Source organism: Solanum pennellii, chromosome 5, assembly GCF_001406875.1.
Source record: "Solanum pennellii chromosome 5, SPENNV200".
Classification (NCBI taxonomy): domain Eukaryota; kingdom Viridiplantae; phylum Streptophyta; class Magnoliopsida; order Solanales; family Solanaceae; genus Solanum; species Solanum pennellii.
In genome coordinates, this window is record NC_028641.1 from 3,433,342 (window position 1) to 3,454,020 (window position 20,679).

The 20,679-nt window shown below is 34.8% G+C and overlaps 4 protein-coding genes across 5 annotated transcripts in view; 2 read left to right on the forward strand and 2 right to left on the reverse strand.

Annotated features, from left to right (window-relative positions):
* The first annotated feature begins 1,486 nt into the window (after positions 1-1,486).
* On the forward strand, positions 1,487-4,264 carry LOC107019812 (LEAF RUST 10 DISEASE-RESISTANCE LOCUS RECEPTOR-LIKE PROTEIN KINASE-like 1.1). 2 transcript variants are annotated; one of them, XM_015220182.2, is made up of 4 exons: positions 1,487-2,282; positions 2,381-2,416; positions 2,849-3,100; positions 3,186-4,264. In XM_015220182.2, the coding sequence occupies exons 1-4, from the start codon at positions 1,553-1,555 to the stop codon at positions 4,151-4,153; spliced, it is 1,986 nt and encodes a 661-aa protein (XP_015075668.1). In that variant the 5' UTR covers positions 1,487-1,552; the 3' UTR covers positions 4,154-4,264. The 2 variants fall into 2 exon arrangements, with proteins under 2 accessions (XP_015075668.1, XP_015075669.1); XM_015220183.2 differs by having other exon boundaries at positions 2,384-2,416.
* Positions 4,265-6,036: 1,772 nt separating this feature from the next.
* Positions 6,037-9,300, forward strand: LOC107019815 (LEAF RUST 10 DISEASE-RESISTANCE LOCUS RECEPTOR-LIKE PROTEIN KINASE-like 1.1). The gene is made up of 4 exons (XM_015220186.1): positions 6,037-6,965; positions 7,057-7,092; positions 7,373-7,630; positions 7,989-9,300. The coding sequence occupies exons 1-4, from the start codon at positions 6,260-6,262 to the stop codon at positions 8,957-8,959; spliced, it is 1,971 nt and encodes a 656-aa protein (XP_015075672.1). The 5' UTR covers positions 6,037-6,259; the 3' UTR covers positions 8,960-9,300.
* A 474-nt stretch (positions 9,301-9,774) lies between these two features.
* On the reverse strand, positions 9,775-16,152 carry LOC107019820 (nicotinamide adenine dinucleotide transporter 1, chloroplastic). The gene is made up of 9 exons (XM_015220191.2): positions 15,797-16,152; positions 15,270-15,365; positions 13,775-13,881; positions 13,276-13,324; positions 12,989-13,101; positions 10,929-11,023; positions 10,597-10,685; positions 10,409-10,503; positions 9,775-10,327 (listed from the first exon to the last, which is right to left on the reverse strand). The coding sequence occupies exons 1-9, from the start codon at positions 15,870-15,872 to the stop codon at positions 9,950-9,952; spliced, it is 1,098 nt and encodes a 365-aa protein (XP_015075677.1). The 5' UTR covers positions 15,873-16,152; the 3' UTR covers positions 9,775-9,949.
* Positions 16,153-17,858: 1,706 nt separating this feature from the next.
* Positions 17,859-20,679, reverse strand: part of LOC107019819 (3-isopropylmalate dehydrogenase, chloroplastic-like) — an 8,834-nt gene continuing 6,013 nt past the window's right edge. The window contains exons 6-11 of the mRNA XM_015220190.2: positions 20,099-20,185; positions 19,261-19,377; positions 19,047-19,154; positions 18,891-18,944; positions 18,601-18,753; positions 17,859-18,364 (exon numbers count right to left, since the gene is read on the reverse strand). Coding sequence (XP_015075676.1) covers positions 18,290-18,364; positions 18,601-18,753; positions 18,891-18,944; positions 19,047-19,154; positions 19,261-19,377; positions 20,099-20,185 — 594 coding nt within the window. The 3' untranslated portion in view covers positions 17,859-18,289. The remainder of the gene's footprint in view (positions 18,365-18,600; positions 18,754-18,890; positions 18,945-19,046; positions 19,155-19,260; positions 19,378-20,098; positions 20,186-20,679) is intronic.

Below are 20,679 nucleotides of genomic sequence, written 5' to 3' on the forward strand. Positions count from 1 at the left end.
CCACCCACACACACCTTTTTTAAAAAATGGTTTTTATGTCTATGAGTGGAAGTGATTCAATTACACTTTCGGTTCATTCATTTTTTATCGTTAGCAAATCGTCTCATATTTGTCCTTGTATATTAACAGAACTCCAACGTAAAATAAGTGGACTTCACGTGTCTAAATTCTTTGAGAAAAAACTCAAGTTATAAGGATTAAGGGTCAATTGACTTTTCCTTAACTCCAACTTTAAATGGATGGACCTCTATATTCCATGTTCTAGTTCTAGCCAATAGTTGACCTGCCAAATAAAAAAGGCAAAAACAAAAAAAAGAAAAAGAAGATTCCATTTCAATATTAATTTATTTTATCAAAATTAAACAAATATATTTTGCCTTTGCTTTTATTTAATTGTTTAGTCTTGAGAGATCACATTCAAAAAAGTTTGCTCTCAAAGTATACTAATCCCTCTATCTCAATTTACGTTATACATTTTTCCTATTATCTATCTAAAAAAAATATCGTCTTTATATAATCGTACATAACTCAAATTCAAAATTACCTTTTCACCCTTAATAAAATGAGTTTAAAGCTTGTTTTAAGCCACAAATTATAAAACTTCACTTTTTTAATTTTCCTCAAATTTTACGTTGAGTTAAACTATATCAAATAAATTAGTCCGACTTTAATTAGCTGTCACCACTTGTTGTCAGAAAAGTACAATGGAGTAGAAACCCAGGCATAGACTAATTCAAATGCATTGTTTTTTCTAAATTAATTATTAAATATATGATTGTTTTTTTAATAGTCAAATTATATTGTAAGTCTTTTAATTCGGCTAAAGTCACAGTCAATGAAAAGTTGGTAAGCAAAATTACTAAAAAAATTTCATTTCATATTTCCACTTGCAAATTTAATGGTCCCTAATTTTTGCTTTTTTATAATCTTTAGTGCTTGTTAATTGAATTATTCGTAAAAGATAAGATAACAAAGTCTTGAAGATAACAATAATAGTCCCTTATGTTTAAAAGTAGATTCAAAATAGTCCCTTAGTTTTCGTCTTTTTAAGTCTTCCTAAAAATAAGCACCTTTTGGTTTCGTTCAAATGTTTAACAAACTCTACATGTTCGGTTATATAAGAGTTGTTAAACAAGAACTCAGATTATCAGTGCAACAGTTTTCAATATTCGATGGGATTTTTCCGATATTTCTGGTTAAATCTTTCTTTTTTGTCATGGTTTTCGTTACATCTAACGAGTAGAATTTGCTAAATATAGTTAGTGGAGTACTAAAGACGTATAGCTAAATGTTTGGCGGAGGTCTAAAAGTGTCTAATTTGACAAACTTAAAGGACTAAAACTTGCTTAGAAGATACTTAAGGGACTAAATTGAAATACCCCTAAACATAAGGGATCATTTTTATAATAAAAAAGTCCAAACTATAGTATAAAATGGGATTGAGGGTGAACTAGTGTACATTTTTTTTGGTAATACTAATAATTTGTCTTGTAATAACTTTTTCTACTTATGTATTGTTATACTTAGTTGAAGTTTTTTAAGAGTTAGACTTATGGCTTTAGCCCTTTTTTTGGCTATGTTCTTTATGTTTCATGTTGTTATAGTTGAAGTTGAGAGTAAATCATCATGTCCAAAAGAGTTCAATTGTGGAGGACTTGGTATCATGAGTTATCCTTTTTCAGAATTCAATAAACCATATTGTGGATTATCAAAGATTGATTGTAACAACACATTTCAATATCCAAAAGTTGAGATTGAAGGTGTGACATACAATGCTTACAAGAAGTGGCTATGGGTTAATGGTATCGATCTTTCGGACTCGATTCTTGAAGGTTATTTAGCTACTAGAAGTTGCAAATCCTTTGAAAGGAACTTATCTTTTCCTAATACACCTTCTGTTTCATTTGGTGTATTCAACAATATCACTTTGTTCAAATGTATGAATGGTAGTAGTAGTAGTAATGAGGAGATAGATGGTTATTTTCGACGTTATGATAAGTACTTGAACTGTGATGGATTTAACTTGTACTATCATAAAACAAGAACAGATCATAGAAACTATAGTATGGAAGTTGATGAAGATGATCTTCCTGTAAACTGCTCGATTATTCGATTACCTTTGAAGTATATTTCACCTTCAGTACCTGTTCCTTCTGATTTGTTTGAGTTGTTGAGTTCTAATTTCACATTGGATTGGGAAGTTTCTAAAGATTGTTCTAAGTGTTTTTATAGAGAAGGACAATGCCAAAATGACAGCAAAAATAACTTCTTTTGCTCTAAAGGTATTTGTTGCTATCTTTACTATTGTTAATGTGGATGAATGTGCATTTATTTCAGTCTTATTGTGACTGATTTGAACTGTCATTTGTGTGTTTTGCAGCAGCTAAAAAGAATTTGGGATTGATTCTAGGCTCAGGTACTTTACTATAGTCTATAATCAATAACTTTTGGCATAATACATAAATAGACACTCGAAACTTGATCTCAACCGACAAGTAAACATTCCAACTTTGAGTATATATGCACATCTAGACATCTAAACTTGTCTTCGTTGTGTTAGTTGAACACTCCAACTCACAAAATGATCATCCGAACACCTCCATAATGTATGTGTCACGTCACATCGGCTGTCCATGAGACATAGTAAGGATGAGTTTGGAGTGTTTAGTTGTAAGTTAAGCCCACGCTGAGGTGTCTAGATGTGCACTAATACTATGCCATAACTTTTATTTGTAACTCTGTGTTGCTCGAACTCTTCAAAAATGTTATCAGGTTCATGGTGACACGTGTACGAGAGCATTTTGGGTGAGTCTGAGCTAACCTGTTTAATGTCTTATCTGATCTGCAGTGCTTGGTGGATTGTTTATAATAGCAATCAGCATAGTGATCAATATAATCTGCTGTTGCAAGAAGAGTCATAGAAGTTTTACTAATGTTCTTCCAAGAAGCATCCCTTCAGAGCCCTCAACACAAAGCTATGAATTAGACAGCGGGTTCTCTGGGGTTCCCGTATTCTCTTATGCTGAACTTCAACAAGCTACCATGAATTTCGATTCATCCAGAGAACTCGGGGATGGAGGATATGGAACAGTTTACTATGGTAAGAAACTTTTGACAATGCAGATGTGTCTAGCCATCACTCTCTTCATTTTCGTTGATTCTAGTTCTTGTATGCTACAAACTAGGGAAACTTCAGGATGGAAGAGAAGTTGCAGTAAAACGCCTCTACGACCACAATGCTAGGAGAAAGGAACAGTTTGCAACTGAGATTGAAATTCTAACAAGGTTAAGACACAAAAATCTTGTCACTCTTTATGGTTGCACGTCTAAACTCAGCGATCAACTCTTACTTGTATATGAGTACGTCCCAAATGGAACGATTGCTGATCACTTGCACGGTCATAAGATGAAGGACGGCTCACTCACCTGGCCTATACGCATGAAAATTGCTGTTGAAGCTGCCACTGCTCTGGCATATCTCCATGCTTCTGATATAATCCACCGCGATGTGAAGAGTAACAACATACTACTTGATCAAAACTTCTGTGTCAAAGTTGGAGATTTTGGACTTTCAAGACTTCATCCAACGGATATTTCTCACATATCAACTGCACCTCAAGGTACCCCTGGTTACGTCGATCCAAAGTACCACGAATGTTACCAGCTTACTGATAAAAGTGATGTTTATAGCTTTGGGGTTGTCCTTGTTGAGCTGTTATCATCCATGCCTGCAGTAGACTTCAGTAGACATAATGAAGAGATCAACTTATCTAACTATGCAATAAACAGGATTTTAAGGTGTGCATTTGATGAGTTGATAGACCCATCCCTCGGTTTTCAGTCTGATGCAGAAGTTAGGAGGATGACTATTTCAGTAGCCGAGATATCGTTTAGATGCTTGCAACATGACAAGGACATGAGACCTAGTATGGTTGAAGTACTAGAAACATTGCAAGAAATTCAGCATGGTGAGTTTATACATGATAAGAAAATCGATTGTGACGGAAACACGAAAGAGAGTGTACAAGTCCCTCTTTCACCTGAATCAGAAGTAGATGTATTATTGAAGAAACTCAACAAGTTTCCAACTTCACCAATTTCAGTAACTCAAGTGTGGATTAGTGACTCTAGCACAAGTATCACAAGTACATAATATTCATCTTTTTTTGGTTTCACAGTTCATGTAGATAAACAAAAATACACAGAAAACTGAGCCAAGTCATAACATTAACTGAATATTATTTGGTACTTGTTTCATGCTCGATTCGTTCTAGTAGTCGCCTCCAAGTCTCCTGCTCTTATTAAGACCGCCCGCAGTAGAAGCTACTAGTGGCACTGAGTGTACAGTCTATCCGCTCTCAAGTGGTATTACTAACCATTCTAGAGGAGCAGTCGATTTAGCTATTTCAATTCTAGTCTTCATCAAGCCAGTGTTTCCATCCATTTTAGGTTGGACCGGGAAATTCAGAAGTTTTACTGAATCTGTAAGTCGAACTGTAGCTCCGCCCCTGTCTAGAATAACTATGCATAGATCACCTCTATTTATATGGTCCGTTCTAAAGACAGCATTAGAAATATGTCAAAATATTTCCTGTTCTAAAGTAGCTCATTCAAAAAGCACCATAGAGTCCATTTCTTTATGAATGGCAATAGATAGGTCTTATACAGTTTTTGAAAATGAGGCACACCAAACACAATTTTAGAGTATGGATTTTGCACTAAACATATTAAGTAGCGGAATCAAGATATCCGGGGATTCAAAATATAAAGAAGTAAACACATGAAGAAGTCAAGGAAATTCAACATCTACTATAACCTATCCGTAAAAGGATAGTATTGATCTCGTAAATATTGTGTCATTTCCAAAGCGATGGAGGATTCAGATGAACCCCTTGTGTCCCTAGCTCCGTCGCGATACAAAGTATCGAGGCTACATTTTCTCCTTAGTTGACTGCAATACAAAAATTATAATGACCAAAGACCAACGACAAAAATAATAATGAGAGTTAGAAAGATAACTATAAAATTATGATGTTTAAGAATTCCACAATTCTACATTTAGACTGGTCTTAAGAATTCCATCTCATTAATTGACTCAATTAATTACCACATTATAGAAGTAATTTGAATAGAGAAAAATAATTTTAAAAAATTCAAACTAAAAATGCAAGTTTTAATATAACTAAAGTAGCAGTAAACCACATTAAACAGAATCTTTTAGTTAGAAAAAAAATTCTGAAAAAAACTACAATAACTTGTGGTCATATAAGGGAATATTGAGTATATTATTTGATTTTCTTAAATTTTGTCCAATATGGCATGCTTTCATCCAAAGAGACTGAAAAAAGACAACTAAAAAAATTATTTTTTTATACCAAGAAGAGCCAAAAGTGAAGACTTATTATGCAGTGTCCTTTTCAACTTTTAATAGAGGGTACTCATTTTTCCTAACTACTTTTTGGGGTCATCTTATATGTGGAGGGAATGATTTGACATGTCCCATTAATAAGAAAGAGTCATATTTTAAAACTAGGATGGTTTATAATCATCTATCGTTAATCAGATATTTCAAGTTTGAGTCTTGAGAAAGAGAACTTCTTGAAAAGTAATGGTTTTGCCTTCCTTAGCGGACTTAGAGCATTATATGACTCATTGAACCATTCATAAGTCCAAACCAGATATCTCATGTTCGAGTCTTGAGAAAAGAAACCTCGTGATAAGGCACATGACGTGAATCTAAATTAGTACATGGAAGGAAGGTAATAGAAAATTACCCACTTTGTAAAAAAGAGTGGGGTAGGATAGTTGAGGACTGTATATTCTTAATTGGAGGTCTCAAGCTCGAATCTTGAAAAAAGAGAACTTCTTGATAAGGAACAGTTTACCTAACTTAACGAGCTTACTTGACATGAATCTGAATTAGTCGGATCAATAAGTTTCGGATGATCGAAGAAAAGTTGTCTTTGAACCATAAATGAAGGGAAGGAAGGTGAATTGAAAATTCCTCATGTTGTTAAAGTCACAAAGGTCCCATACCCCATTTGGCCAATCTTCCATCAAATTGTCTTTCTTCAAAGTCTTGTTTCCACATGTTTGAGTCAACTTAACGTGTCTAAAAGATAAACCAACATTAATGCAATCCTATTGCTAAGCAAATCCAATATTACAATAAAACAAACTCTGCAGAATTCAGTTTTTTTTTCTTAACTAACATTCTTTTGCTTATTCTTGTTGTTTTTTAAATCCAAAAGGGTTCATCATGGATATGTTTTCTTGTTTTTTCGTCTTCGTTTTGTTTCAGTTTTGGTACTTTGATTCAGCTCAAGGACAGAACACATCATACTCAAACTGCACTAATGAATTCCAGTGTGGAAACTTGAGAAATTTGAGTTTTCCTTTCTACAAATCCACTGAACTTGATTGTGGATTGTCGAAAGTTTATTGTGATGATACTGAAAATCCCATGATTGAATTGGATGGGGTGAAATATCAAGCTATTGAAAAAAGTGATGTTTTTATCAAACTTAAGGACTCTAGTCTTGGAGAACTTTTGAAGAAGAACAGTTGTCAGACTTTTGATAAAAATTTCTCAATCGTTATTTCTCCTTCAATAACATATAGATTTGATCCATTACTCACTTTGTTCAAATGCAACAAAAGCCAAAAGAGTAGAAATGAAGAATTTTTCAGCTCCAGCAGCTATCAAAGTTACAATGTCTGTGATAGTTTCGTATTATACTATAACATCTCCATCCATTATTATGAAGTACCTATTCCTAGTAGTTGTTCATTTATTCAGTTGCCTTTGACAACAAATAATGGAAGTGGCTTATTTCATCTGTTAACTGATGAAGTTATACTAGGATGGACTGTGTCTGATGAGTGTAATCAGTGTCATTATACAGGAGGAAAGTGTCAAACAGATAACACTACTAACAACTTTTTTTGTTCTAATACCAACAAAGGTAAAGAGCTTTGTTCATGTTTCACATTAATGATTTTGGTTCTTTTCTTTTCTTGGTTCATCTTACATTTTCATTTTTACTGTACTTGCAGATCGTCATCTTAAATATGCGAAAGTGATTGTTGCAGGTACCTATCTTTTGACATTTTGTCTGCAATTTTGTTGTTGTACATTACAAGATTTTAGACTTTAAAGGTTTATTTCTACGATGACAATTATATAGCTAGAGCCTAGAAGTAGTTATTTCCACCGCTTGAGCCTGTGATCTCTTGGTCACATCATGGCGGAAACTCTTATTCTTGAATCAAGGCTCCCCTTATCAATAACAAAGCTATAAAGAATCTAAAATATTTCACTTTAGTCCATGTTTTATGTTCGTTGATCGGTTGTTGTTGTTTTTTGTTTCAGTTTCAGCATTAATCGGTTCTCTTGTTGGACTCTGTGCAATTGCCTGTGGTCTATGGTTTTACATGAGGAGGAGAAATGATTTTTCACTATTTATTTCAAGAAATACATCTGGTATTTCAATGATTCATCACGAGCTCGAGGAACGTTGTGAGTACCTAGGGATTCCTGTATTCTCCTATGAAGAACTTGAAGAAGCCACCAACAAATTCAGTTCTTCTAGAGAACTTGGTGATGGAGGTTATGGAACTGTGTACTATGGTAAGAAAGATCTTTTGCATAGAAGTTATTCCCTCCGTTTCAATTTGTTTATCTAGTTTTGACTAGGCACGGAGTTTAGAAAGTAAAGAAAGACTTTCGAATCTCGTGGTGTTAGAATGTACCAAATGTTCTTTGATCTTGTGGTCTTAAACATATCATGTGAAACGGACTAAAAAGGGAAAGATGCATTCTTTCTGAAACGGACTAAAAAGGGAAGTAAGTCAAACAAATTGAAACGAGGGAGTAATAATCTAAAGACAATCCACAAAAGTCGGTTTTGTTTGTTTTGATTTTCGAGGGGAAATGTACGTAGTAAGCATCTTGATCTAACAGCTATTTCTGTATGTTCTAAAATCAGGAAGACTTAAAGATGGAAAAGAAGTTGCAGTTAAGAGTCTTTATGAGAACAATCACAGGCAAATGCAGCAGTTTATCAACGAAATTGAAATTCTCACTCGCCTTAGGCATCCGAATCTTGTAACCCTTTACGGATGTACATCAAGACGTAGCCGTGAACTCTTCCTTGTTTATGAGTACATTCCTAATGGAACAATTGCTGATCACCTGTACGGACATAGAGCGAAGGATAAGTTACTAACATGGTCTATAAGGCTCACAATCGCCATTGAAACTGCTAGCGCGTTGGCTTACCTTCATGCTTCTGACATCATACACCGTGATGTCAAAACAAATAACATTCTCCTGGACAATAAGTTTTGTGTCAAAGTAGCAGATTTCGGGCTGTCAAAATCCTTCCCTAACGATGTCACTCATATCTCAACCGCACCTCAAGGGACCCCAGGATATGTTGATCCTCAGTATCACGAATGTTACCAGCTTACTGATAAGAGTGATGTTTATAGCTTTGGGGTTGTCCTTGTTGAGCTCCTATCATCAAAGCGAGCTGTAGATATGAACAGACATATGCACGAGATTAATTTGGCAAACTACGCGATGAACAGGATACTAAAATCTGCATTTGATGAGGTGATTGATCCATCACTTGGATTCGAGACAGATGCTGAAGTTAGGAGGATGACAATATCAGTAGCAGAACTAGCTTTCCAGTGCTTGCAAGTTGTCAAGGACATGAGACCTACAATGGAAGAAGTACACGAAACGTTGAAGCTTATCAAATACAGTGAATGGAAAAATTATCAGAGAAAGGATATCAATAGCTGCAATACCAAGACAAGAACTGTAAAAGTTCATCGTTATCCTTCTGAAACGGATGATGCTGTGTTATTGAAGAAAAACACTCCAGCTTCACCTGATACTGTGATTGATACATGGGCTAGCAGTTCCACTACAACTAGTACTGGAGGGTGATGTTTCATAAACTCATTTTTCCCCTTCATGTTAAATACATATCATGATGTCATTTTTATAGAGTTTTTTCAGCTTGTTTCAGCCTGTTCAGGAATATAGTAAATGAAGCTTTCTTAAAGTGTTAGTTATAGTCACATATGTATATGATTCCCCTTTAGACTATGTTGCTCGGATTCTCCTAAAGTATTGCTGCACGTGTGTCTGATCCTCCAAAAATGCACTACTTTTGGAGGATCCGCACACACCTAAGAGCAGTTTTGAAAATTCTCTCTATGGGTTATCCTGGCTTTAAAAATGCCTTTGCTACTTTTGGTGAATAATATACAAGCAATTTTGCATCATTTTTCTCTCTTTGAAGCCAAAACCAATACATGTAGCTAGCATCAAAACGTGTAGCCTAATAGTTAATGAAGTGAAATCACGAAAATCCACATTTAAATTTCAGCAGAGACAAAAAACGCTAGGTGATTTCTTCCATAATTGTTGATTAACATAGTTACTAGATGCCTATACTGGTAGGAGGTAGCGTGTATTGCTCATTTTGGAGAACTTTTCGAGTTCATTATCTAATTAATGAGTTGGAATATTATGGCTGTCAAGAAAGTTCATAAGATGGGATTTGAAACTATGACTAATTCTTGTTCCACCAAGAATTGGCCTGCAATTAATTGTCTACAGACAAATCCTTTATTTAGAAATTGCAATTCAAGAATGGGTCAATAATCAAGAATTAGCCAATCATTTTCCAAGGTGAAAAAAGGGAAGAAGAACAACATATCCAACGTAACCCACAGAGAGAAACAAATAATCAAAGATGATGAATACAGACTTAGAGGGAAACTATCCGCGCCCTTCTTTATTAGATCGAAATATAAAACTTTCTTCACCCAAAATAGTAAGATACAAAATAAAAAAATTGTGCAACAGCAAACACTTGTTGCAAATTGCTTCCACGACGAAAAAAAAGAAGAAAAAGAGAAACATCTCTAATCAATGTCTAGCAGTTAGATTATCAGAGTTACTCAATGGAATTAAAGGAGTTCTCTTATTTGATGTGCTTTCTGATTGTTGTAATTTTTCATCATTGTCTCCATGTTCTTCGGCTACCTTATGGGATTTACGTCTAGGATTGGGTTCTGAATTCTTTTCTGGAAGTATAGCTCGTTGAAGTATTTTGTGGATCATTTCATAACTGGTAAATGTAATAACAGCAGAGGGTGTGGTCCTTAGAAGATTGGTTCCACAACCCCGGTAGAATGCGGTCAGACGTTCCTGTTTGAACATCTTTTTTACACAATCGACAACCCCATTATATGCTTTCTCTGAGTTTCTTACTTGCCCTTGTTCTTGAAGTTTAGAACGCACGACCTGGTAAAGAACGATAGATAAATAAGTAGGACTGTGTTTCCAGGAAAGAACAAAGATGGTCTTGGTCCATTTCCTGCTTACCTCATGTGGATAAGTCATTACAGAGGCAAGTATTTTTGCCATCGAAGAGGCAATTGCTACTTCACCAGAGTTTAGTTCATTCGTATGCTTATTGGCTGGCAATTCAAGAAAGACATCACGTGATCAATCAGATAAGAGATAAATGAGAAACAAACTTCCGCAACTGATAAAAGAGAAAAGCTTCTCACCCCTTTTTGCCAAGTATGATTTCAGCTTTTCATATGCTGGAAATTGGATAGCAACATGACTAATCCCAGCCAATGACGGCAAGAGGCCGCTGCAACCCAAAGCAAACGGAGATATCAAACCCAAAATAACTAACTAGAGTCAACATCAGGTGATGAAAATGGATATTGTTTTTTCTTTTTTTTGGACAAGAGTAATTGCTTATTATCCTACGAAGATGTTTTCCATCTTCGCATAGTTGGTTAAGAGGGTATGGAACTGAAGCGTCTCTACGAAGGATGAAACACACATAAGTAAAAAGTTTGTATATAACTATCTTTGCTATATAACTAACCTGTACAATCCGCGGATCCCTTCTTCATGTGTTATTCGTATTAAAGCAGACAATATACCTTTATAAGGAACTACACCCTCCCTCATTCCCTGTGTCTAAAGAATGAGGAAAAGAAAATATCAGGAACACGCTACGTAAGCAAATGCAAGTTATTATTCCAATAGTAATTAAGGACACCCTAACAATAAACTCTAATGGTATTAGAAACTTGTGCTTTCGCCTATGTTACGTGAACTCGTAACACACTTATGTTGCACTAGGACAACAACTGTATTGGCACCATGTGCAGATGCTTACACCAATGGGTACTACAATTATGCCTCAATTCCGAACAAATTGGGATCAGCTATGAGAATCCTTACAACTTATGTGGGTCCATTTAAGTAGATCACCAATTTTAGAAAGAAAACAAAATAGATTCTCTGGCAGCAAATTATACATATTTTCCCGGAATATAAATCTCTTAGAAGACAAAGACTCTTAGCAAATATTGAATCTAAAGAAAACGTGAACATGACTAAATTGATACACGAAAGTTTGGATTCTGATTTATTTTAGTGAAGAAGCATCTCCAGTTATACTAATTAGAACTATTTACTGTTGTTACACCAATTTCAGTTGCTGGAAATACGGCAAGCTGCAGTTGCACCAGACACCAATTATCCAACAAGAACATTTTTTTGATAAGTTGAAGCGTTTCATTGATAATTCGCCTACATGTTGTAGCTATCCAGGTATGGATCTATATCAAATGTTCACAAACTCAAATCAACTATCCACAAGATGTGTATATCCTTTTTTGAAAGAAGGTAAGTATTATATATATAGCACGAAATGTGCTAGAAATAATTACAAAAGGAATCCAACAAGATGATATATCCTTTACTACAACAAAGGTATATCTGAAACACAAGGGAACTCTTGCCCCAACGTTTTGATTCAACAACAAAAGAACCACAACACAGGATGCGTAATTGGGTAACAAGTTTGAACCCTGCAAAGAACTAAAGCCTAACATATAAGTGAGAGGAGGAGGAGGGTAGAGGGGGCAGGCCCATGCTTCCTCGAGTTTCAAACCAGGTCCTCAACTGGACTGGATCAACTAACTCACAAGAGACTTCTCCCTTTCGAAGAGAAAAAAAAAAGCATGGGAATTCTGAAAATGTCCATGACGGGTTTACCTACCCTCATAAAATTTTAGAATTTCTCTCCCCTATGCTGCTTATTGGATGTGATTCCAGTCAAATGCCCCAAGTCAACTTTTCTACTATCCATGCTTCGGTTGGAGGGGTTAATGCATATCTCAGGATTTCTAAACTGTGTGGAATCTGCATTCTTCTCTCTATTAAGAATTCATGATAGAAAAGTGAACATGCTACATGTGCACATGAGAAACTCCTTTTTGATAAGGGGGAGGACAGAGAAATCAGAGGAATTTTTCTTTCACTAGCTATAGAGCAGCATAATCCTAACTATATCAACAGGCTTACATACAGACAGCTAGTCTTGGTTTCAATTTTTCCAGATGTATCACTCTAATACTCCAATACCAACAGAGGCAAGAAACACTAGGTGATCTCTTCTCATCTGTCTAGGTGACTAGGCCTACTGGCCTAGTTGGCAGAGCTACATGATACCTGTGCTGGTGGGAGATAGCATGTACCCGGTAAAACAGTCAAGTTACACACAAGCTAACTAGGATGCCACCAACATAAAAGAAATTTCTGATACTCCACATTTAAGCCCTCACGAGGTAAGGATTGCATTTCACCTATTCCCATTCTTCTCTTGGATCATAGTTGATGAAGTAAAGCATACATGGATACGTAATAGCACAGTGATAAAGACTGCAGAAACTGGAGCAGGGCAAGGAAATATATAGAAAAATGAAAGTGCATGGATCATGGCTCCCTACCAACAACACCAATTACCCAAATTGAAGGAAGCCAACTTAATCAAATTGGTATTCTATTATATTTTCTGAGCATTTATGCACTTTAAGGTACAATAAAGTGAGCACAGAAGAATAAATCTACGCTAACTATATGAGAGAAACCTACCATGAGCCGAGTCTTAACAACCCACAATGGATTTGTTGTAATGGATGTTGCAGCCCCCGCTCCCGCAGCTGCAAGCATGTTTGCACCAATCGTAAGCTGCCCACTGCTATCCACTGCATTTACCGCACAAGAAAATTCTTTTGGTAAAGATAAGTGCTAAGTTCCTATTGTCTTCATAACAACTTCCAATAGTAAAGGATTAAAAAATATGATGGCATTCAAACAAACATTTATAAAAGAAGTAATGAAAGCTATTAGTCCAAAGAACTAATAGAGTAAAAGTTTACCATGTGAATGCAACGAATCCTTGAGATGTTCATAAACTGTGAAGTACACCTGCAGAAGATGTGAATGTTTTTTCTCAAAACAGTTACTTATGTGGAAATTCAGAAGAAAAAAGGGTGGGTGGATTCAGCATTCAGCATGCCCCGAAAATATATGCCAACATGGAGTCAGTTGTAAACAAAGCCGATAAGATTACAGCTAACACTGGTAAATCAACTTTTTATTTCCATTAAAAAGCTATCCAGAAGTTCAATACAGCAACACCTGCCCCCGCCCAAAAGGAAAGCCTTATTCATTTTGATTCTTCATCAGCAATAAGAACATGTTTGTGGTGGTGTGCAAGGTAACCCTAATCATTGCATTATTCAATAAGAAAGGATGCAGTTCCATAAGAGACCGTATCTGAATATTTATCTCATTCAATTTTGATGATTCATTTCATGAAGGAAGTTCAACTAATTGCAATCCACAGAAGTAGAAATTGAACAAGACAATGCTTACCGCCCAGTTCGGAAGAAGAGCTGTCAATGTTGGTGAAAGACCTCGATAAAGTCCCCTGAAACCTTCTGTTCTTAGTATATTCTGTAAGCTTGTGACAATGACACTACCTGTTGTTGCCCAAATAATTCAAGGAAAAATAAGTGTGGCAGTAATATGGATTTGGACTTCTTTTTTGTCTTTGCCTCTTTTTCTATGGTTACCATCTAAATAGGTTTAACAGAAGACCAAAAAAAAGTATATTCATCCAAAGAAGGAACAAGATGAAAGCCCAATTATCAGCTCCTCAAATTAATACTTGTTCAAATTAAGAAGAAAATATAACTAGCTCCAGAGACCTTCATGAAAAAGTCGACAGCAACTCTGCTCTAAAATTCACCAAATTATACTCACTGCCAAAGGAAATTTCCCACAAAGATGCGATGAGCTTAGAGTGCACAATGTACAGAATGTGGAAGTCCATTTAGAAAATGACTACATCAAATATAGAAAGCAGAAATACAAGGAAAAGCACCAAAAGCAACACATTGGACATCCTACACTGGAGAAAATGGAAATTGGAGGAAACAGAAGCCCTATGGGCAGCCTATCTGAGTGAAAGCTGAAGGAACATGAAGACAGAAAAAATACAACATAATAGCTCTTCATGCACTAAGGTACAGCTTTGTGTGAAATAATTAAGCATCCAAGACAAGAAAATTCCAAAATCCAGAATGCATATTGCTTTTGTTGCTATTTTGGAGTTCAAAAAAGATCCAACCTGTGTATATTGGTTGGATATATGTTTTCGTAGTCACATTTGTTTGGATGAGGTAATGTATAATTCTACTGTACAGCACCCCTAGTTTTATGCTAACAAATACCTTACCTAAGAATCTAGAAGAACACAAAGATAAGTAAATTATAGTGGGCAGTCAATAAAAATAGCTAATACTTCTACTTTGCCTGAGAAGATTGGTAAGAATTCAAAGCAACAGCAGGACTTCTTTTACCAGAGATATGCTATAACTGGAAAAACATAGAATCCATGGTACTGTTGTAAAATCAGGGTAAAAGTTATCTCAAGATTTTGACAATCTGTCTTAAATCCAAGTCAACTAGTAGTGAGGAGCAGGACCTGAAATGAATTATCGTTGAAAATGAGGAAAACTCAGGTCTGTCATTTTTGCTTGGTTTGATCGGATAAGCATTAATGATTCGCAGTCCATTTTTTAGATATGTTGATCTGAGTGGTGTTTTGTTCACAAAAAAGGCAAATAGGAATTCTCATGGTTGTTAAGTTGTGAATAAGAAGTGTTCTTATCTGTTATATATAGGACACCATTGACGTGTTATAAGGGATCTAATGATCATTCCTAGAGCTATGAAATAATTCAATTAGAAGATCACATTAATCTTAATATATCATTTTTGCATTTGTTCAATCGGAAGGAAGCAATTCGACTTAAGGTAGCAGTTCTTATCATTTCTAATATAAGAGACAACGACGAGCACAAACCTTGACGAGCAGATTGAGAAACCTGAGGCAGACCATGTACTTGCAGTCTTGTCTTAATAACATCCAATGGACACGTAAATGTAGCAGCAATGGCACCTAAAGAACATCCAAAGATACAAAAGCTTAGATTTTTACAACCCCCAATCAACTCAATTTCACATTCAAATAGCTCAAAAACCTCAAAGATCCAATGTACACACAAATATAGCAGCAATAGCACCTAAAAATCCCCACCCCACCCCACCCCCCAATTAACTCAAATTCACATTCAAACAGCTGAAAAAAATTAAAAGATCCAATGTATACCTAAATGTAGCAGCAGTAGCACCTAAAAAACTACCCAAATATACAAAAGCAATGATTTTTACAACCCCCAATTAACTAAAAATCACATTCAAATAGCTCAAAAAACTCAAAGATCAAAAAACAACACCATGAACTAATCTTACCTTCTCTAACATTAAAACCCCAGATAACAACAATTGACAAATTAAATTCAAAAGGACAAAAAGGAGGCCAGTACATACCTGCAGAAGCACCAGCACCAACTTCACAAATGATACCTCTAACACTCTTAAGGTCGCCGGCGCCGGCGGTGGTCATTCTTGCCGGAAAACTTTACCTCAACAACCCAAACAACAGCAAAAATATTGAAAAAAACTGAAAAAATCACTCTTTTTTCAAGAATTTAAAGAACCCTTTGAAGATTTAGCAAAAACCCAGGTGGGGTTTCATCATATACAAATACCCTTTTGGGTTTTCAAGAAGAATGACCGGTCCACTGACGTCTTGGACGAGTTAGGGGTTTGTGACACAGATGATGATTCCTTATTGCTTTTTGAATTGAATTTGAAGAAGAAAAAAAAGTTAAAAAGAATTTTGATATGGTCAAAAATATTTTCTTAGTTACTTATTCTAAATTTAAAATATTCCGAATGTATTAGTAACGGTGAGATTAGAAACTTTACTTCTAACATGATATTCCAATGACGAGAATTAGTAAATCTTAATAAGATAGTGAGTCATTATCATACGATAAATTGTTGATTCGTGATAATGAAATAATGAAATGACGAGAATTAGTGAATCATAATAAAATGACAAGTCATTATCTTATGTCATACGATAAAACTATTGAGTCAGCAATGATAAACTTTTACGTCACACTTTTTGGTTAAAAAAAATAATTTTTTTTGCTAAAATAAAAATATTTTATTTTAGTAATGTTATTTTCTATTATCAGAATTTCAACTTATTTTTGTATATGATCAAACGTGTTTTTTAATAATCGCTCTAATTTAGAAACGTAAAAGTACGTTAATATTAACGAGATTGAAAATTCGGATACAATAGACAAAAGGTGTTGAATTATATGTCAAGTTATTATATCAACTTCCGATTTAGAAAAAATTAAGAAAAAAAGAATTGAATAAAATTTAATTTATGTTTAGTTTAGTAGAAGAGCAAATTTAGTAAGTTAAAATCTACTTTTATTTTGATGTGGACAATTCTACTAAAATCTAATATATCTTATTTCCTACTGGATAAAATATACATTTCAATTAATTGAGTATGAAAATGTACAAAAATTAAATATATGAACACTAATATGTATATTTCTTTTTTTAATAAATCAAATACTTTGAACCAAAAGTACTTTAAGATGTTTGGTCACAATTTGTATGAATTTGGACATAGTAATTCTTTTATTTTTCCTCTTATTTTTGTGTTTTCCTTGTTTCTTTCAATTTATATGTTTAAAAAATATATCCTATTTTTTAATTATCTATCACTATCAAAGGGAAAAAAAATAGAAGTATTTATATGATTTTTATATAGTTATGATTGAGATTATGCTATGTATAATGCATATATATATATACTCCTTTTCTTTTTGAATTATGGAAGGAATCAATTCTCCATTGTCTTTTCACCTATCAATAAGGGCAAAATTCCCTCCTAGCTCTTTTTTGTAGTTTTTTTTTTTAAGTTTCTCATTGTTCGATATCAATATTGAAATGATAAATTCAGATGTCTATCGCATATGACATATTAAAATAAAAAGTATTTCATAACAAGATTTTTATATGTTCAAAATTTGAATCCGAAACTTTTAATTAAAAATGAAATAATATTATTTATCTCATCACAACATTTGGTGATTCTCCTTGTCATCAAATCAAAAAAATACTTATTATATCTTTTATATGCACCTTTATTATTAATCATGATTAATTAATAGGAGTGTATACATCATCTTAATATTCACTTAACTATAATATGATTAAATTAATGTGTCAACTTGGGATAAAATATAAAATCTCAAAGATACTGAACTTATATGTTTGGTTGAGATGTAAAGAGAGGAATGAAAAGGACTTTGAATAAAATCCTTGCTCGGACTCTCCAAAAAATATAAAATCTCAAAGATACTGAACTTATATGTTTGGTTGAGATGTAAAGAGAGGAATGGAAAGGACTTTGAATAAAATCCTTGCTCGGACTCTCCAAAAAATATAATCGCACTCAATGAAGTTACAGAAATGATCATTATAGGAAATTTGGTCAAAGATAGAGACAATATAGCAACCACAACAATATTTGGTAACAATTGTTCCATTCCAGTTTTCCCAAGGTGCAAAAATGCTTATTTTCATTGCTTTCCATGTTACAACAGAATAAAAAGGACAGCCCGATGCACAGAGCATCTCGTGTTCACATAGGGTCCAAGGAGAAGTAAAGTAGGCAATCTACCCTAATACAAGCATTACCAGCTGATTCCATCACTTGAACTCGTGAAAACAACTTTACTGTTGCTCCAAGGTTCACTTCATGTTACAACAGGATAATGTCTCAAAAACATCAGAGAAAAGAATGGAGACGTTTAGGCTACGATACAACACTCAGCAATTTTGAATCCTTCAAACAGTTGCATAAATGGCAAAATTTATACCGACTGCTAATGCATCTGCCAAAATGATCATTTGTTGAGGTCTCAAGGAAGCCTCCTCTTAAGAGAATTAAACAGCAGCAGGAGTTTTGCTGTCGATAGACTTGAGCACTTCTTCACCCATTTCCTTGCATCCGACCAATTTCTGAAAGCAAGCATTGAGCAGTTGTATATGATAACGGTAGCTTCTAAATAATTTCAGCATTCAAATTGATCCAAACTATGTATAGAGAGAGGTCTAGAATAATCTAATTTTTCTCGTTTGTTGGCCGCATGGCCAAATGTTGTTCAAGTGCAAGAGAATTAGAGATCAGCTATATACCAAGGAGAAGCATTTTGGCAATTTAGTAATAGAGTTGTCTAATATAAGATAAAACTCACATGTCCTGCTGAGTGAATGTCACCAGTACGGAATCCTCGATTTAAGGTGTCTAAAACAGCTGCTTCAATTCTCTGAGCAGCCTTCTCCTCACCTAGGCCATACTTCAGAAGCATAGCAGCACTGAGCATTGTTGCCAAAGGGTTTGCTTTATCCTGTATGTTTAAAGTTAGTGCTTAAGCATGTGAACATATGCAAATTTCCGGATGGGAGGTTGGGGGTTGGCGGGCTGTCCGTACTTAAAGGAGAAGGGGGAAAAGAAAAAGAGAGAGAAAGAAATACTAGAGCCAACCTGCCCAGCAATATCAGGAGCAGAACCATGTATAGGTTCAAATAATCCAGGTCCCTAGAGGCAACATGTGTCCAAAAGTAAAAGGAGATTAAAGAATTTGTAGTGAGGAAGAAAAAGAACCAATATTTCCAAGGAAAAGAGATAATCCAGAAATACCGCTGCACCAAGACTGGCAGATGGAAGCATCCCAATACTTCCTGTAATCATTGATGCTTCATCGGACAGGATGTCACCAAATATGTTGTTTGTCACAATTGTATCAAACTGCATTATGATTGTTTCGAGGATCAACTCCATAGACGAGTGTGTCATCATGTGCTAAGACCAAATTTGAGAAACAAAAAATTGTAAAACCAAAGGTAAATGAAACCTGTTTTGGGTTGCGAACAAGTTGCATGGCTGCATTATCAACATACATGTGAGAGAGCTCTACATCAGGATACTCTGAGGCTAACGCTGTAACTATCTTCCTCCAAAGCATAGAGGCCTGGCAAATATCTCAAAATCACGAACTATAGAACAAGAAATTACCCTTAATGAACTCAATCTCAATGCTATCTTTATGGTCTCCCAGTTGCAGTTTTAAGTAGCGGCAAATTAGAGTGAACAAAGAAAAAATTAGTCTTTAGTACAACTCTTTTAAAGCGTCAACTGCTGAAGGGATAAACAAGAAACTTGCTTAAAGTAGAGCAGATTTTGTTAATTACTTGATCTTACACTTGCACACGAGTTACGACTCGTGGATTTTTTTTTTTCCCTTATTTGTGTTGTATTTCCCATTAACAATTCAGCAGCAAACACCCTTGGCTAGCGTGAGATTGGTGAAGATTCATGATTGAAGAAGAGTAGCGTGAGAATGACTCAACTATGGCTTTTGCTGGATGATTTGCAAAGAAAGATTACATGAACCAATTGAAGGATATTCTTGGAGAATAACGAGCTACTTTCTAATTCTAGTCTACTTCTGGTATATAGAATAGATAATTTTTTGTCTAGATAGTTGGGTAGTTGACTAGATTCTTTTTTCCCCAGAAGGTTAAAGAGAAATCATATGTGTGGTGAAGACTATTGAGGCACCACGTTGATGCAACTATTAATAGATTTACTTGTTTTATAAAAGAAACAGAATTAGACAAGAAAGTTGAAGGCAAATACTGAGGAGAAGAAAAGAAGGGTTGAGGAACGGGGAGAGAAAAAATAGCTTTTACCTCCAACACATTTGCTTTATCCACGCTACATAGTTTTCCTCTACGCTTCCTTGCAGTTTCAAATGCAATACGAGCAATTCTTTCGATCTGAAAAGAAATTAAGCTGAGTACTACTAATGTAAAGGTTGAACAAATTTCAGGTAAAAAGTTTGATCTCAATCTGTCCTACTTTTCCTAATAATAGTAAGACATTACTCCTTGTTTCAACAGTGATTGAATGACAACGAAAGAATTAAGTTAGATAAGCAAAGCTAATACAAAATGACACTTGACTATAGTTCTAAGATAATAAATTCCTAAATGGATGTCTGTCCAGATAGTTTTCAGAAACTGCACATGTTATAGCTAGCAGTTAATCATACTAAATATATAAAAGAAAACAGTACCAAACTCTCGAATGGAACAAAATCAATTACATATCAGCTTCAAGCCAAGCAAACAGAAATGACACAACTGAACTACTCTTCCAATCAAAACAAGAAAGAAACAGAAAACGACATCAAATTTTCCAATGTGATCTCGATACATTCACTTGAAGCTTCATGCAAAAGATTAAAAAAAAAAAAAAAAAAGGGGGGGGG

Excerpts from the sequence above, each read along its gene's own strand:
- LOC107019812 (XM_015220182.2), top strand. The coding sequence starts at position 1,553 with ATGGCTTTAGCCCTTTTTTTGGCTATGTTCTTTATGTTTCATGTTGTT. Across the intron at positions 2,417-2,848 it reads GGGATTGATTCTAGGCTCAG|TGCTTGGTGGATTGTTTATA; the intron begins GTACTTTACTAT and ends TCTGATCTGCAG. Across the intron at positions 3,101-3,185 it reads ATATGGAACAGTTTACTATG|GGAAACTTCAGGATGGAAGA; the intron begins GTAAGAAACTTT and ends GCTACAAACTAG.
- LOC107019815 (XM_015220186.1), top strand. The coding sequence starts at position 6,260 with ATGGATATGTTTTCTTGTTTTTTCGTCTTCGTTTTGTTTCAGTTTTGG. Across the intron at positions 6,966-7,056 it reads TTGTTCTAATACCAACAAAG|ATCGTCATCTTAAATATGCG; the intron begins GTAAAGAGCTTT and ends CTGTACTTGCAG. Across the intron at positions 7,631-7,988 it reads TTATGGAACTGTGTACTATG|GAAGACTTAAAGATGGAAAA; the intron begins GTAAGAAAGATC and ends TTCTAAAATCAG.
- LOC107019820 (XM_015220191.2), bottom strand. The coding sequence starts at position 15,872 with ATGACCACCGCCGGCGCCGGCGACCTTAAGAGTGTTAGAGGTATCATT. Across the intron at positions 13,325-13,774 it reads CTCTTCTTCCGAACTGGGCG|GTGTACTTCACAGTTTATGA; the intron begins GTAAGCATTGTC and ends CATCTTCTGCAG. Across the intron at positions 10,686-10,928 it reads GGGATCCGCGGATTGTACAG|CGGCCTCTTGCCGTCATTGG; the intron begins GTTAGTTATATA and ends TTTGGGTTGCAG.